Raw genomic sequence first — 16,332 nt, forward strand, 5'->3', positions numbered from 1 at the left:
AAACAGCCTCTCAAAATCCAGAAGTAATAATCACCACACTGAACTTGTTTGTGTCTGTTCTAAAAGCTTACAATCTAGGCTCCTGTTTTCTTATAAGCATTTTCTAAAGGTGACCAAATGTCCCACATGTTCATTCATGTAGTTGCATGCCTGACGACATTGTTCCTTTTTGTAGCAGCACAACCTTTGTTCGTAAGTATGCACCATCGTTCACCAATCTACTTCTCTGTCAGTGCATCCTTAAGGTACCTACATTTACTGGGTATCGTGTAGAGGGCCCCAAGTCCACAGTCCATCAACATTCTCAATTTTAGATAATTTCATTGTTCCCAAGAGACAGAAAACCGATAAACACACTCTCGCCAAGTAGGAAATATAAATCTTCTCTTAACTCTTGTCCCTCACTCCATTATTTACCTCTGCTGTTGCTGTAGTAGTGCTGATGGTTTCCTTTTGAACATAGCTCATGGCATGCAATAGCAGTTTTACCTCTGTACTCTGGACACTCTTTATACAGGAATCATATCTTTGAAGTAATTTTCATGAGAACCCATTCATATTTCTAGTGTGAGTCAGTGGGACATGTAGGTCTGTACAACCCTTTTCAATGGTGTTCATCTTCAATATGGTAATATTACTTCTAGACCCACTAGAGAATCACCTTCGCTCTTTTCTATTCCCTTACATTGGAGTTTGTGGTAGTTAGGTTCAGGTATCAACTTGGCCAGGTGAAGGTGCCTAGTTCTGTTGCTGAAGACATGAGCCAATGGTACGTGAACCTCATCTGTTGCTCATTACATCTGCAGTTGGCTAGGAGGTGTGCCTGCTGCAATGAATAATGTTTAATTGGCTGGTGCTTAAATGAGAGAGCTCAATGTAGCAGAGCCCAAGCAGCTCACCATATCTCATCTCAGCAATGGTAGTATCAGCCCAGGTCCTTGTAGATGAAGAAAGAAATCACCCCAGAGAAAGCTGTTGGAACCTAGAGGCCTGGAGAGAAGACCCGCAGAGATCACCCTGTGCCTTCCCACTTAAGAAAGAACCTCAGTTGAAAATTAGCTGCCTTTCCTCTGAAGCACTAATGAAACAAATCCCCTTTTATTAATAGCCAATCCATCTCTGGTGTGTTGCATTCCAGCAGCTAGCAAACTAGAACAGAGTTCAGCTTCATTAGCTAATGGTTCACCCATCTCCAACTTTTATGTATCTCTAAGTCCCCTATCTTCTGTATTATAAGCCTCTAATTATACCTTTATGCTGGTCTTAGAAGTAGACTCATACAGTATCTATCCAGCTAACTTCACTCAGAGTATCTATCCGGCTAACTTCACTCAGCATTATGTCCTCAAGGCTCATCCATCTTATCATGTGCTTCAGGACATTATTTTGTCTTACTGCTGCATAATATTCCATCAGACATATATACCAGATTTTGTTGATCCACTCATCTGTTGATGGGCATTTGGTTTGTTTCCATCTTTTGACAATTGTGAATAATGCTGCTATGAATATGTGTTCAAATGTTGGTTTGTTTCACTGCTTTCAGCTCTTCTGGGTATATACCAAGTAGTGCTATTACTGGGTCATAGGGCAACTCGATCCAATACTTCTACTTTTAAAGTACTAATTCATTTCTATTAATTTCCTCCTTTTCAGGTCATTTAGATATTTGTTTCTATTTAAATAAAGAACTGAGTGATAATTATTCTTTAAGGGAAGGGCAGCTAACTTTAGCAAAGCATGTAAAGCACTTAATGGAATGCCTGCACATTGTAAGGGCTCGATAATTGTTTGCTTTACTATTAAGATTTGAAACAGCTGTGATTACTCTTTGAAGGTTGTTGTGGTCAGAGATAGACACAAAGGTGCCAGTGCTCTCTCCAGTTCCACGTCTGGCTTTTCTCACATAGAGGACCTGCTGAACAATGTTGAACCTAGCACCACCATCAGACAGAGTCAGCTGCCTTCCATAAATCTTTCCATCAGGCTCTCCTTTGTAGTCTCAGTCCGGTGCCTGATCAAGTTTGGCTTTAGCAGGACTTGTTCGTGACTTTTCTCTGATCCTGCAGCTCTTTCAGGAGACTCTTGTTTTCTAGCTTTCCCACAATTGTGTAAGGTCTTATTTTTATAACAAATCTGTCATTCCATAATACTCAAAAAAGTTCTGTATTCCTGGTTGAATACTTATTGATTAAAAACTCTGTAAATGAGGCAAAGTATCAGAAGAATAGGTTGTATTTGTGTTTATTAGTAGTCCTGGTTGTATCTCTAATAATTGCAGTTGATTATTTGAAACAAAAAGACTATTTGAAATTTAACTACTTGAAGTGCCTTTTAAACTTCTAGAATAGAGGAAAAGCTTCTGTTAGCTTTATTAATACCTGTCAATATAGGACATTGTCCAACTGGTCCTGGGTTCTTCAGTGAAAATTATGAAGTCATATTATTTAATAAGAACTTTGGTGGAGGGTGGGACTGGTGGGAGAGAAACAGCACCACATTAAGTATAAACATCCATTTAAAAATGTAACCTAATTAGAATTTTAAGAACTTGATATACTTGTTAAATTCAGAAATATTTTATTTACTCTTGACAGTAACTTCATTCATTCATATTTTAAATACACGTTGATCTCTCACAATATGCCAGGCACTATTCCAGAATAAGAATACATTAATGAATCAAAAAGACAAAATCTTAGCCCTGTATGGCCTACATTTTATTAATCAATACCATCAATATTAGTGGTAAATATAAAAGGGTAAACAGACCCATATTAATTAGTTTGTTCTTACTGCATTCATCCTTTGTTATTTATATGTTGTAGTTCATACACAGTAAAACTGAGGTGGTATCTAGCCACGTATATCAGAATAGGTGGTTTAAAATTCTTTTGAACTTATCTGTATACTATTTCTAAAATGGTTGCTAGAGCTGATCAAGATCTGAATAGAGCAAAAGAGGATGCAGTAGGCTAGAATACAAATCTTTAACAACAGTGAGAAGGGGACAAGGCAAAGATAAGAGTATTTCAAGGAAGAAGTGATCAATAATGTCAAATACTACCAGAGGTCATGTGGAGGAAATCTGGTAAAAAGATAAATTAGAATTAGTACAGAAAACAATCACTTTCAAAGTGAATATTTTTAGAAGCATTGTATAGGAGGCATCACATAAGTATTAATATATTAATATGTTTTGGGGTGATAAGGAAATAGAAGCAATTAAAAATTTTGAAAATAATGGAAAAAAGGCTGGATAGAGCTGGTATGGACAGATTATAAAAGATATAAACAATTTAAGGTCACTTTAATGGCAATGTGGAAAATGCATCAAAGCATTCTACTATATCTGTATCACAGTTCTTTACTGTGAACACATTGTGGATAGAGACATTATCTTTTACTTTGTATTTCTACTGCATTACACAGTTTTTGGCAAATATGCACACAATAAATATTTATTGAATTGCTGAATAAAGAAATCCAGCAGTCATGCTGAATCTCTTACAATTTCTTTCATGCTTGCCATTTTTTGTTCCCAGATCAATATTTTCATTCAGGTTTATATTACTCACAAATTACTGAAATAAGCTTGATAACCTGTTTTTTCCTTTTATTTCTCATTTCAACCTGAGATGAGGCCAACATATTAATATTCTTATACCTTGTGTTTGTTTAATTACGCACCTGCTTGTCAACTTTCAAAATCTTACCTCTACCCGCTGAAAAAAATGTAAACTCTTTGCCCTTACACCAAAGCCTCTCCCCAATATGTATGTTCCATCCCAGTAGTATCCTCCACTACTTCTTTACACCTTAGCATCACTGGGTTTATAATGCATATAAGGCGATGATCCACCAGTCCAGTATAAAGACTGTCATTGTCAAAATAACAAACTCTAATAACAATTGCTAGTTTCAAAATAACTCAGTTCATTTACATTTCTCAAATACCATGAAGGAGACTATATATAGACCACAGTGATACTTAAAGATTCTTCTTGCCTATCCATTTCCCTCAGGTGTTGAGGGTTTCCCTCATTGGCTTCTTAAAAAAACACCCCAAATAAAATCTCTTAACTCCACATCCCTCTCTTGTCCTTTTCTCTACTTCCCTTTGTAGAACTGGGCCCTTTTTATAAGAAAAGGCAAGAGATTGAGTGGGCCAAGCAAGACTCATATTTAGGGGATACTGAGAAGGGGCATGGTAAGAATACTCAAATACTAATTATTTTTGTCCCTTTATAGACACTCATCTGTGTATTATTTGTGCTATCTCTATAACTGCTTATATAATTTCTTCTGCATGCTTAAATTCTACTTATTATTGAAGGCTGTCTGAACAGCTGAACATGTTTGCTGGAAATGATTGCTTTGCTATCTTGTCATTCTTGTTTTAGTACCATTTTTAGGGCCTTTATCACATGGCAACCTGTGTTACACTTATTTCTTTCCTACTAAATTGAGCAAGAATCATGTCATTTTTGTCAGCTGGATACTCAAAATCTGGCTCACAGGCCAGCAGCATAAGGTCCACAAGAGAACTTGTTGGAAATGCCGATTCTTGGGTCCCCATGCCAGACCTACTGAATCAGAATCAATATTTAAATGAGATCTCCAAATGAATTTGTCTGTTCATTAAAATTTAGCCTTGGATATAATCATGTGACTTAGTTATAATCAATTTTTTTAAATACCAAAAAACACCAAACAAACACAAACATTCCTAACTTTTGATCATTCTGTTCTACAAATATAATCAGTAATTCACAATATCATCACTTAGTTGCATATTCATCATCATGATCATTTCTTGGAACATTTGCATCTATTCAGAAAAAAGAAATAAAAAGACAACAGAAAAAAATTCATATATACCATACCCCCACCTCTCCCCCTCATCGATCACCAGCATTTCAATCTGAATTTATTTTAACATTTGTTCCCCCTACTGTTCATCTTTATTCCATGTTTTACTCATCTGTTGACAAGATAAAAGGAGCATCAGACACAAGGTTTTCACAATCGCACAGTCACACTGTGAATGCTATATCATTATACAATCACCTTCAAGAAACATGGCTACTGGAACACAGTTTTACATTTTCAGGCAGTTCCCTCCAGCCTCTCCATTACATCTTGACTAACAAGGTGATGTCTGTTTAATGCATAAGAATAACCTCCAGGATAACCTCTCAACTCTGTTTGGAATCTCTCAGCCATTGATACTTTATTTTGTCTCATTTCACTCTTCCCCCTTTTGGTCGAGAAGGTTTTCTCAATCCCCTGATGCTGCGTCTTAGCTCATTCTAGGGTTTTTCTCAGTCTCTTGATGCTGAGTCTCAGCTCATTCCAGGATTTCTGTCCCACGTTGCCAGGAAGGTCCACACCCCTGGGAGTCATGTCCCACGCGGACGGGGGTGGGGTGAGGGGGTCAGTTTGCTTGTTATGTTGGCTGGAGAGAGAGACCACATCTGAACAACAAAAGAGGTTCTCCTGGGGGTGACTCTTAGGCCTAATTTTAAGTAGGCTTGACCTATCCTTTGTGGAGTTAAGTTTCATATGATTCAAGATTGGGGGCTCAGCCTATAGCTTTGGTTGTCCACACTGCTTGTGAGAATATCAAGAATTTAACTTAGGGAAGTTGAATTCTCCCCCTTTCTCACCATTCCCCTAAGGCACTTTGCAAATACTCTTTTATTCACTATTCAAATCACTCTGGGATTTATCGGGGCATCACTCTGGACAAACCAACAAAATCTCATGGTTCCATGTACTTATGGTGTTCAATTAAGCTGTCTACATAAGTTATATTAGGAACTGCATTAGTCAAAATATAAATTTTGTACCAAATAAACATTTTTTGCTTTAGTCTCACATATAAGGTAAAATTTTAGAATATATAATCAAATATTTTACCTTACGTCAACCAAGAGTGGTGTTATATCTATGGAAATTCTTAGAGTTTTCTTCATTTACTAAAAGCTCTGGTAAGCTCTAAGTTCATTTTGTTATACTTTAATACTTTGAATACCTTGGATAGAATTACCTTCTGCATTATATTTCTTAGGCATCGAAGATCCAGTACAGATGTCTTTTTCCGGTTCACCTCTTCTGTCAATTATTTGTCTGTAGTGTATAGGTTATTTATTGGAAAAAGAAATAAAAAAATATAAGGTTAAAATATAAATTATAGATTTTTAAATTATTGAATATTTTAAACTTCTGAATTTCTTAAAACACATAAAAATTTCCCTGGAACTTCACAACAGTATAATAAACACTATTATATTAATAAAAAATATGGTACCCCAACTTTTAATTTTCCTACCATCAAAAATTTTATAGGACATTTTGAAGAGTAGTTTAACTTTTAACATAAAAAGAAAGCATTTTACATATACATAAGGAGCAATAATTATGGAAATAAAATGTGATGCTCTGAGCTCTTAGATGTTACAAAATTGAAATGAATGCTAAATGTTTTATATTAAGTAAGCTCTACTTTCCTAATTTAAAAAGCAATCTACTCTTAGTGCAAAAAAACACACATAAAAAGAATAACACTCCAAATATCTACAATTCTTCTCTGGATAGTTAGTTTCTACATTTAATATAAATGTATTTTTTGATTTTGATCTTTTATTCAAAGATTAAAGCGAAAAAATTATTTTAAAGACATATTCCATAATGAAAAGATATTATCTATTGGCTGACATTTTTTCTTTTTAATTAAAAATTTTTTTTAACTTTTTATTGTATAGTAGAATATATATACAAAGCAAAGAAATAAAAACGTAATAGTTTTCAAAGCCCTCTTCAAAAAATGGTTACAAGATAGATCCCAGATGTCATGGGTTACCATACAATCCTCTCAGATTTTTCCTTCTAGCTTCTCCAGAATATAGGAGGCTGGCAGGAGTAAATACTTTTTTATCATCACAATTGATTTTTTTCCTTTTTTTTTTTTTTGTGAATAATAACATATACAAAAAGCTATAAATTTCCAAGCACAGCACCACAATTAGTTGTACAATATATTACAGACTTTGACATGGGTTACAAATTCCCAATTTTACGTTTTTACTTCTAGCTGCTCTAAAATGCTGGAGACTAAAAGAGATATCAATTTAATCATATTCATTTAAGTCTTATCTTCTCTGTATAATTCCACCATCACCTTTGAACTTTCCATACAAAACAAACCATGGTTTGTTTCCATCTTTTGGTGATTGTGAATAATGCTGCTAATAACATCGGTGTGCAAATGTCTGTTTGTGTCATTGCTTTCAGCTCTTCTGTGTATAGATCAAGTACTGCTATTGCTGGGTCATAGGGCAGCTCGATATTTAGTTCTAAGGAACCACCAAACAGGCTTCCACAGTGGCTGCACCACTGTGCATTCCCATCAGCAGTGTGTAAGTGTCCCAGTTTCTCCACATCCTCTCCAACGTTTATAATTTCCTGATTGTTTAATAGCAGCTATTCTTATAGGTGTGAGGTGGTATCTCATTGTAGTCTTGAGCTGTATTTCCCTTAGAGCCAGTGAAAATGAGCATCTCTTCATGTTCTTTTGAGCCATCTGTATTTGCTCTTCAGAAAAAGGCTGTGCTGATTTGAAAGTATGTATGTCCCCTAGAAAAGCATGTTTTAATCAAAATCCCATTTCATAGAGGCAGAATAATCCCTATTCAATACTGTATGCTTGAAACTGTAATCAGATCATCTCCCTAGATGATGTGATTTAGTCAAGAGTGGTTGTTTAGCTGGATGGTGGAGACAACATGTCTCCACCCATTTGGGTGGGTCTTCATTGGTTTACTGGAGTCCTATAAAAGAGGAAACATTTTGGAGAATAAGGATTCAGAGAGAGCAGAATGACATAGGCACGAGAAGCAGAGTCCACCAGCCAGTGACCTTTGGAGATGAAGAAGGAAAATGCCTCCCAGGGAGCTTCATGAAACAGGAAGCCAGGAGAAGAAGCTAGCAGATGATGCTGTGTTCACCATGTGCCCTTCCAGATGGGAGAGGAACCCTGACTGTGTTCACCATGTGACTTTCCAGATGAGAGAGAAGCCCTGACTGTGTTTGCCATGTGCCTTCTCACTTGAGAGAGAAAACCTGAACTTCATTAGCCTTGTTGAACCAAGGTATCTTTCCCTGGATGCCTTTGATTGGACATTTCTGTAGACTTGTTGTAATTGGGACATTTTCTTGGCCTTAGAACTGCAAACCAGCAACTTATTAAATTCCCTTTTTAAAAGCCATTCCATTTCTGGTATATTGCACTCAGGCAGCTAGGAAACTAGAACAAATGCCTATTCATATCTTTAGCCCATTTTATAATTGGATTGTTTGTTCTTTTGTTGTTGAGTTGTACAATTTCTTTGTATATACAGGAAATCAAACCTTTGTCTGATATGTGATTTCCAAATAATTTCTCCTATTGAGTTGGCTGCCTCTTCACCTTTTTGACAAAGTCTTTTGACTTTGAGGAATTCCCATTTATCTATTTTTTCTTTTGTTGCTTGTGCTTTGGGCATAAAGTTTAGGAAGCTACCTCCTATTACTAAGTCTTGAAGATGTTTCCCTACATTTTCTTCTAGAAGCTTTATGGTGCTAGTTCTTATATTTAGCTGTTTGATCCGCTTTGAGTTCATTTTTGTGTAGGGTGTAAGATAGGGGTCCTCTTTTATTCCTTTGGCTATTGATACCCACTTCTTCCATGCCCAATTATTGAAAAGACTATTTTGTCCCAGTTCAGAGGATTTGGGGGCCTTGTCAAAAAATCGGTTGACCATAAATTTGGTGGTCTATTTCTGCACTCTTGATTTCATCGGTCAATGCTTCTGTCCTTGTGCCAGTACCATGCTGTTTTGACCACTGTGGCTTTATAACAGGTTTTAAAGTCAGGGAGTGTTAATCCTCCCACTTCATTCTTCTTTTTTAGGATGCTTTTTAGCTATTTGGGGTCTATTTCCCTTCCAGATGAATTTGGTAGTTAGCTTTTCCAAATCTTCAAAGTAGGTTGTTGGAATTTTGAGTGGTTGAATCTATAGATCAATTTGAGGAGAACTGACATCTTAACTATATTTAGTCTTCCTGTCCATGAGCAGTGAATGTCTTCCTACCTATTTAGATCTCCTTTGACTTCTTTTAGCAATATTATGTAGTTTTCTGTGTACAAGTCCTTTATGTCCCTAGTTAAGTTCATTCCTAAGTATTTGATTCTTTTAGTTGCTATTTTGAATGGAATTTTTTCCTTAACTGACTCCTTAGCTAGCTCATTCTTGTGTATAGAAATGTTACTGAGTTTTGCACACTAATTTATATCCTGCCACCTTGCTGAATTTGTTTATTAGCTCAAGTAACTTTGATGTAGATTTCTCAGGATCTTCCAAGTATAGTATCATGTCATCTGGAAATAATGAGAGTTTTACTTTTTCCTTTCCCATTTGGATGCCTTTTATTTTTTTTGTCCTGCTTGATTGCTCTAGCTAGAACTTCTACAACAATGTTGAATAATAGTGGTGACAGTGGGCATCCTTGTCTTGTATCTGATCTTAGGGGGAAGGCTTTCAGAGTCTCTCCATTGAGTACAATACTGGCTATCAGTTTTTCATATATTCCCTTTATCATATTGAGGTAGTTACCTTTGAATCCTATGTTTTGGAGTATTTTCTTCAGAAAAGGATGCTGAATTTTGTCGAATGCTTTTTCAGCATCAATCAAGATGGTCATGTGATTTTATCCTTTTGATTTGTTAATGTGCTGTTATTACATTAATTGAGTTTCTTGCGTTGAACCATCCTTGCATTTCTGGTATAAATCCCTCTTGGTCATGGTATATAATTCTTTTAATGTGTTGTTGGATTCGATTTGCTAATATTTTATTGAGAATTTTTACATGTATGCTTATTAGGGAGATTGGCTTGTACTTTTCCTTACTTATAGCATCTTTACCTGGTTTTGGTATTAAAATGATATTAGCTTCATAAAATGAGTTATGAAGAGGTAGAGTTCCTTTTTCCTCATTTTTTTTGGGAAAAGTTTGAGCAGTATTCGTGTTTGTTCTTTCTGGAATGTTAACTAAAATTCCCCTGTGAAGCCATCTGGCCCTGGGTTTTTCTTTGTAGGAAGATTTTGATGACTGATTGAATCTCTTTACTTGTGATTGGTTTGTTGAGATCTTCTGTTTCTTCCTGAGTCAGTATAGTTTGTTTTTATGTCTCCAGGAATTTGTCCATTTCATCTAAGTTGTCTAGTTTGTTGACATATAGTTGTTCATAGTATTCTCTTATGATTTCTTTTATTTCTTCAGGTCTGTGGTAAAGCACCCCTTCTCATTTCTGATTTTGTTTATTTGCATCTCCTCTCTCTTTTTTTCTTTGTCAGTCTTGCTAGTGGTCCATCAATTTTATTGATTTTCTCAAAGAACCAACTTTTGGTTTTATTGATTCTGTTTTTCTTTTGTTCTCTCATTCACTTATCTCTGCTTTAATCTTTGTTATTTCTCTTCTGTTTGCTTTGAGGTTAGTTTGCTGTTCTTTCTTAAGCTTCTCCAGGTGTGCTGTTAAGTCTTTGATTTTTGCCCTTTCTTGTTTTTTAATATAGGCATTTAGTGCAATAAATATCACTCTCAGCACAGCCTCTGCTGCATCACATAAGTTCTGATAAGTAGTATTCTCATTTTCATTCATCTCCAGATAGCTACCGATTTCTCTATCAATTTCTTCTTTGACCCATTTGTTGTTTAAGAGTGTGTTATTTAATCTCCATACATTTGCGAATGTTCTCATTCTTTGGTGGTAATTCAGATCCAGCTTCATCCCACCGTGATCAGAGAAAGTGCTTTGAATAATTTAAATGTTTTTAAATTTATAAAGACCTGTTTTGTGCTCCAGCATGTGATCTGTCCCAGAGAATGTTCCATGAACACTAGAGAAGAAAGCATATTCTTGTGCTTTGGGGTACAGTGACCTATATGTATGTCTGTTAGGTCTAATTCATTTATCAAGTTATTTGACTTCTCTATTTCCTTGTTGATCTTCTGTCTGGTTGTTCTATCTATAGAGTAGAGTGGTGTATTGAAACCGCCTCCTATCATTGTTGAAACATCTGTCACTCCCTTCAGTTTTGCCAAAGTCTGTCTCATGAACTTTAGAGCTCCTTGATTGGGAGCATAAATATTTATGATTGCTATATCGTCTTGGTGAGTTGACCCTTAAATAGTATATAATGTCCTTCTTTGTCTCTTATGATGTCTTTACATTTGAAGTCTATTTTGTCCGATATTAGTATAGCTACTCTTGCTTTCTTTTGGTTACAACTTGCATGGAAGATCTTTTTCCATCCTTTTGCTTTCAACCTATTTGTATCTTTGTGTCTAAGATGGGTCTCTTGTAAGCAGCATATAGCTGGATTATGTTTCTTGATTCATCCTGCCAACCTTTATCTTTTAATTGGTAAGTTTAGTCCATTAACATTTAAAGGTATTGCTGAAAAGGCATTTCTTGATTCCACCATCTTATCTTTTAAATTTTATTTGTCAGATCTGTATATTATTTTCCCTCTTTCTCTTTATATTCTTTAAATTACTCTCAGTGGTACTCTTCAATTCTGTTCCCTCCTCCAGACCTCCCTCTCCTGTCTTTTTTTTCAGCTGGCAGAACTCCTTTTAGTATTTTTTGTAGGGCCGGTCTCTTGTTGACAGATTCCTTCAGGACTTCTTTGTCTGTGAAAGCATTAATCTCTCTCAGTTTTAAAGGACAATTTGCGTGGGTAGAGAATTCTTGGCTGAAAGTCTTTCTCTTTCAGGATCTTGAATATATCATACCACTGCGTTCTTGCCTCCAGGGTGCTAGTTGAGTAGTCTGAACTCAGTCTTATTTGATTTCCCTTGTACATAGTAGATTGTTTTTCTCTTGCTGCTTTCAGGATTTTCTGCTTCTCTTCAGCATTTGACAGACTGATTAGTATGTGCCTTGGGGAAGGCCTATTCGGATTTATTCTGTTTGGAGTTCTTTGGGTTTATTTGACTTGTATATTATGTCCTTTATGAGGGTTGGGAACTTTCCCCCCATTGTATCCTCAACTACTGTTCCTAGCCTTTTACTCCTCTCTTCCCCTTCTGGGACACCACTGATTCTTATATTTGTGCGTTTTGTTTTGTCTGTCATTTTCCTGAGTTCCCATTCATTTTTTTCCCCATCTTTTTGCCATTTGCTGTTTTGAGTCTTCAAAGTCAATTATCCTGTCCTCTGTATCACTTATTCTTTCTTCTGCCTCTTCATATCTGTTGTTGTGTGCCTCTAGTATGTTTTTTATTTGGTCAACAGGGTCTTTAATCTGTGTGATTTCTGCTATTCTTCCAAATTCCTCTTTGTGCTCTTCTATGTCTTCTTGATCTCCTTTATGTCATTTGCTATCCCACTTATTTTATTAAGTAGAGTTGTATGAACATCTCTGATTAGTTGTTTCAACGTCTGTGTCTCCTCAAGTGTTTATATTGGTCATTAGGCAGGGCTATATCTGTCTGCACTGTGGTATGCTTAGTGATCTGCTGTTTTCGTTGCACATAGATATCTTGATTGATTTACTTGGGAGTTTCTTTCAGTAGTCTAAGGCTTTGTGTTTGTGGGATGGTTGTACAGCAGGGAGCAGGGTACAGGGTGGAGCACTCAGTATGGTGATTTATTTCAGGGCAGGTATGGGTGCAGGTTGGGTATGTTATACTGGTGCTTGTGAACATGGGTGCCCAGCAGCCAGGGAGGATGGAGCTGTGTGGGTGCACCAGTCTGGGATATGTAACCCTGGTGTGTTCTGGTCTAAGGCATGGGCTCCTTTGTCTGCATGTGTAGAGCTGTGGCAGCAGGTTGGCATTACACCTTCATGGACTGGAGGCAGATTTGGTTGAGCTATGCAGGTTGGCAGTTTGTCAGAGCTGGGAAGTGAGACTGAGGGCTGTGCATATGCATAGTTCTAGGACTGCTGTAATGTGCAGTTCCCAGAGCTGAGTGACGTGATTGGGGGCCCGTGCATGTGCATGGGCTGGGGGTGCCATAAACGGATGTGTGAGCTCAGGGGGGGCAGGGTGAGGCTGTGCGACTCTATGGGTGGGGGGTGGGGGCATGGGGTAGCCTAGGTATGGAGGTTAGTGCCCACAACCTTTATGCGCTGGAAACACCCTGCAGGGAACAGGGAGGGGGAGGTAGTTCTTGGGAGGGGTGTAGGAGAGGTGGGTTGGGCTGCATTTGGGGTGGGGGTGGGGGCAGGTATGTACACTGGGGGCTGGTGGAGTGGAGGCATCTGGAGCGTGGGGAATGGGAGCAGGTGAGGGGGTCAGATTTGTGGAGTGTGGGGAGAGTCACAGGTCACAGGACTGTGCCAGTGAGGATTGCATGCCCAAGGAACGTGGCCTGGCTTACTTCCTAGTCCCCTATACCCATCTGTGCACTCCTGCCACTCCACACCTCCACGCCAGGCTCCGGCTTTCTGCCTCTCAGTTATTTGGCCTCTGTAACCAGGGCTGCCATATATGGTGCAGAAGACTCTCCCAGGTCAGCTGCCCTCCCGAATTGCTTCTTCAATCGCCCTCTCTACATTTAATATTATACTTCTTTTTTTAAAAATTAAAGTTGACATATATCATAAAATTATATATAATCCTCTCTTCTGTATTATATAATATTATTGTTTTTATTTTATTGTGTAAGTTATACATGAAAATTTTTTTTATGAATTTTAACACACACAGATTTGTGTAATTACTACTGCAGTCAAAATATAGAACAGTTTCATCAGGCCAAAGAAACTCCCTCATACTATTCCTTTACAGCCCCCTCACCTCCCCTTAACCCCTGGCTTTTCTCCATAACTATAGTTTTGACTTTGAGAATATAATACACTTGAAATCACAGTGTATAAACTTCTGTGACTGGCTTTTGTCTGTCACTCAGTATAATGCCCTTGAGATTCATCCAAATAATTATATGTATCAAAAGCTTGTTCCTTTTTATAGCTTAGCAATATTCCATTGTATAATATACCAATTTATTTATCCATTCATCCATTAAAGGATATTTCCCTCCAGTCTTTGGCAATTATGAATAAAGCTGGTATACATATCCATGTACAGTTTTTTGTGTGAATATAAGTTTTCGTTTATCTAGAGTAAATAGTCAGGAATGAAATTGCTGGTTCATAGGGTAAATACATGTTTAACTTTATAAGAAGCTGCTAAATTTTTCCATAATGTTGTACCATTTTATATGCCCACCAGCAATATAAGAGTCCAGTTACTCTCTATCCATATCAGCACTTGATATTTTTAATACTGTTAACTGTACACTAGAATGAGTAGAATTTAGATCTACAGGGGTATCATGGTTTTAATTGCATTTCACTAATGGCTGATGAGGTTGAATATTTTTTCATGTGCTTATTTATAATTATGTATCTTCTTATTGAAGTGTCTGTTCAAGTCTTGCACCCATTTTAATGGGGTTGCTTTTCTTAGTATTGAGTGTTTGAGAGTTCTTTATATATTTTAGATACAAGTCATAACAAATGATATTTGCTGCATTTTATGATTTGAAAATATTTCCTATCAGTTTGTAACTTGTCTTTTCATTCTCTTAATAGTGACTTGATGAGCGAAACTTTTGAGCACAAATTTTTATGAAGTATACCTTATCAATTTTTTCCTTTTATGAATTATGCTTTTGGTATCATGCATGAGGATTCTTTGCCTAATATAGATCACAAACACTTCCTGCTATTTTTCTCCCAAAAGTTTTATAGTTCTACGTTTTTAAATTAAGGTCTGTGAACATTTTGAGTTAATTTTTAAAAATTATTTATTTATTAAACATAACAGCATACAAACACAAACATTCTTACCATATGATCATTCCATTCTTGATATATAATCAGTAACTCACAATATCATCACATAGTTGTATATTCATCATCATGATCATTTCTTAGAACATTTGCATCAATTCAGAAAAAGAAATAAAAAGTAAACAGAAAAAATTCATGCATACCATACACATTACCCCTCCCTTTCATTGCTCACTAGCATTTCAATCTACTAAATTTATTTTAACACTTGTTCCCCCTATTATTTATTTTTAATCCATATGTTTTACTCATCTGTCAATAAGGTAGATAAAAGGCACATCAGACACAAGGTTTTCACAATCACACAGCCTTGAGTTAATTTTTAAATAAGATATGCACAAAGATGTCCAGTTGTTACAGCAGTTGTTGAAAGACTCTCCTTTCTCCAATAAATTGCATTTGTACCTTTGTCAAAAATCAACTGGGCATATTTCTGTGTGTCTGTTTCATTTGCTAATACCAGAATTTCTTGATGAATATAGCTTTAGAGCAGGGTCTAAACAACAGTACATGGGCCAAATTCAGGATATGCCCATTTTTGTTAATGAAGTTTTACTGACACACACCAACATTCATTTAGTATTGTCCCTGGTTGCTTTCATGCTTCAATGGAAGAGTTAGGTAGTTGTTACAGAGACCACATAACCTGAAAACCTAAAATATTTATTAAAATGCTCTTCAGAGAAAAGGTTTGTAAATCTCTGCTTTATAGTAAGTCCTAAAATCATCTTCTGTGATCACTCCGACATTATTTTCCTTTTTCAGAATTGTTTTTGCTGTTCTTGTTCCTTTGCCTTTCCACAGAAAATTTAGAATCAACTTGTCAATATCTAAAAAAAATCTCTGCTGCAATTCTGATTAGAATTCTGTTAAATCTGTAGATCAGCCTGAAGAAAATTGATGTCTTTACTATGTTGAGTTTTCTAATCCATAAAAATGGTATGCCTCTGCATTCATTTTTGTCATTTTTTATGTCTTTAATCAGCATTTTATGGTTTTTAGCATACATATCCTATACAAGGTTTGTGAGATTTATACATGAGTATTTCATTTATTTTGGAGTTATTGTGCTTTTAATTTTTTTCAATTTACAACTGAACATTATTATTATATGGAAATACAAAAACACAATTGAGTTTTATAAGTTGGCCTTGTATCTTGTGAACTTGCTAAAACCCACTTACTATTTGTAGGCATTTTTGGAAGATTATTTGGGATTTTCTGTGTAGTCAGTCATGTTGCCTGTGAATAGGGGTGGTTTATTTTTTCATTTACAAGCTGTATATTTTTAAATTTCCTTTATGGCACTGGCTAAGACTTTCAGTACAATATTGAATTAAGAGTAGTGAAAGTAGTCATCTTTCTTATTTCCAGTCTTAGGGGGGAAGTGCTCAAGTCTTTAATAAGTATGATATAAACTGTAGT

General features: G+C 36.2%; 1 protein-coding gene across 9 annotated transcripts in view; it reads right to left on the reverse strand.

The window, feature by feature from the left end:
* WDPCP (WD repeat containing planar cell polarity effector) overlaps positions 1 to 16,332 on the reverse strand; it is a 486,016-nt gene that overhangs the window by 46,306 nt on the left and 423,378 nt on the right. For all 9 annotated transcript variants that reach the window (XM_077134369.1, XM_077134366.1, XM_077134368.1 and 6 more), the window contains one exon: positions 6,053 to 6,132. In XM_077134369.1, the coding sequence (XP_076990484.1) occupies positions 6,053 to 6,132 (80 nt within the window). The remainder of the gene's footprint in view (positions 1 to 6,052; positions 6,133 to 16,332) is intronic.

Source organism: Tamandua tetradactyla, chromosome 17 (assembly GCF_023851605.1).
Source record: "Tamandua tetradactyla isolate mTamTet1 chromosome 17, mTamTet1.pri, whole genome shotgun sequence".
Classification (NCBI taxonomy): domain Eukaryota; kingdom Metazoa; phylum Chordata; class Mammalia; order Pilosa; family Myrmecophagidae; genus Tamandua; species Tamandua tetradactyla.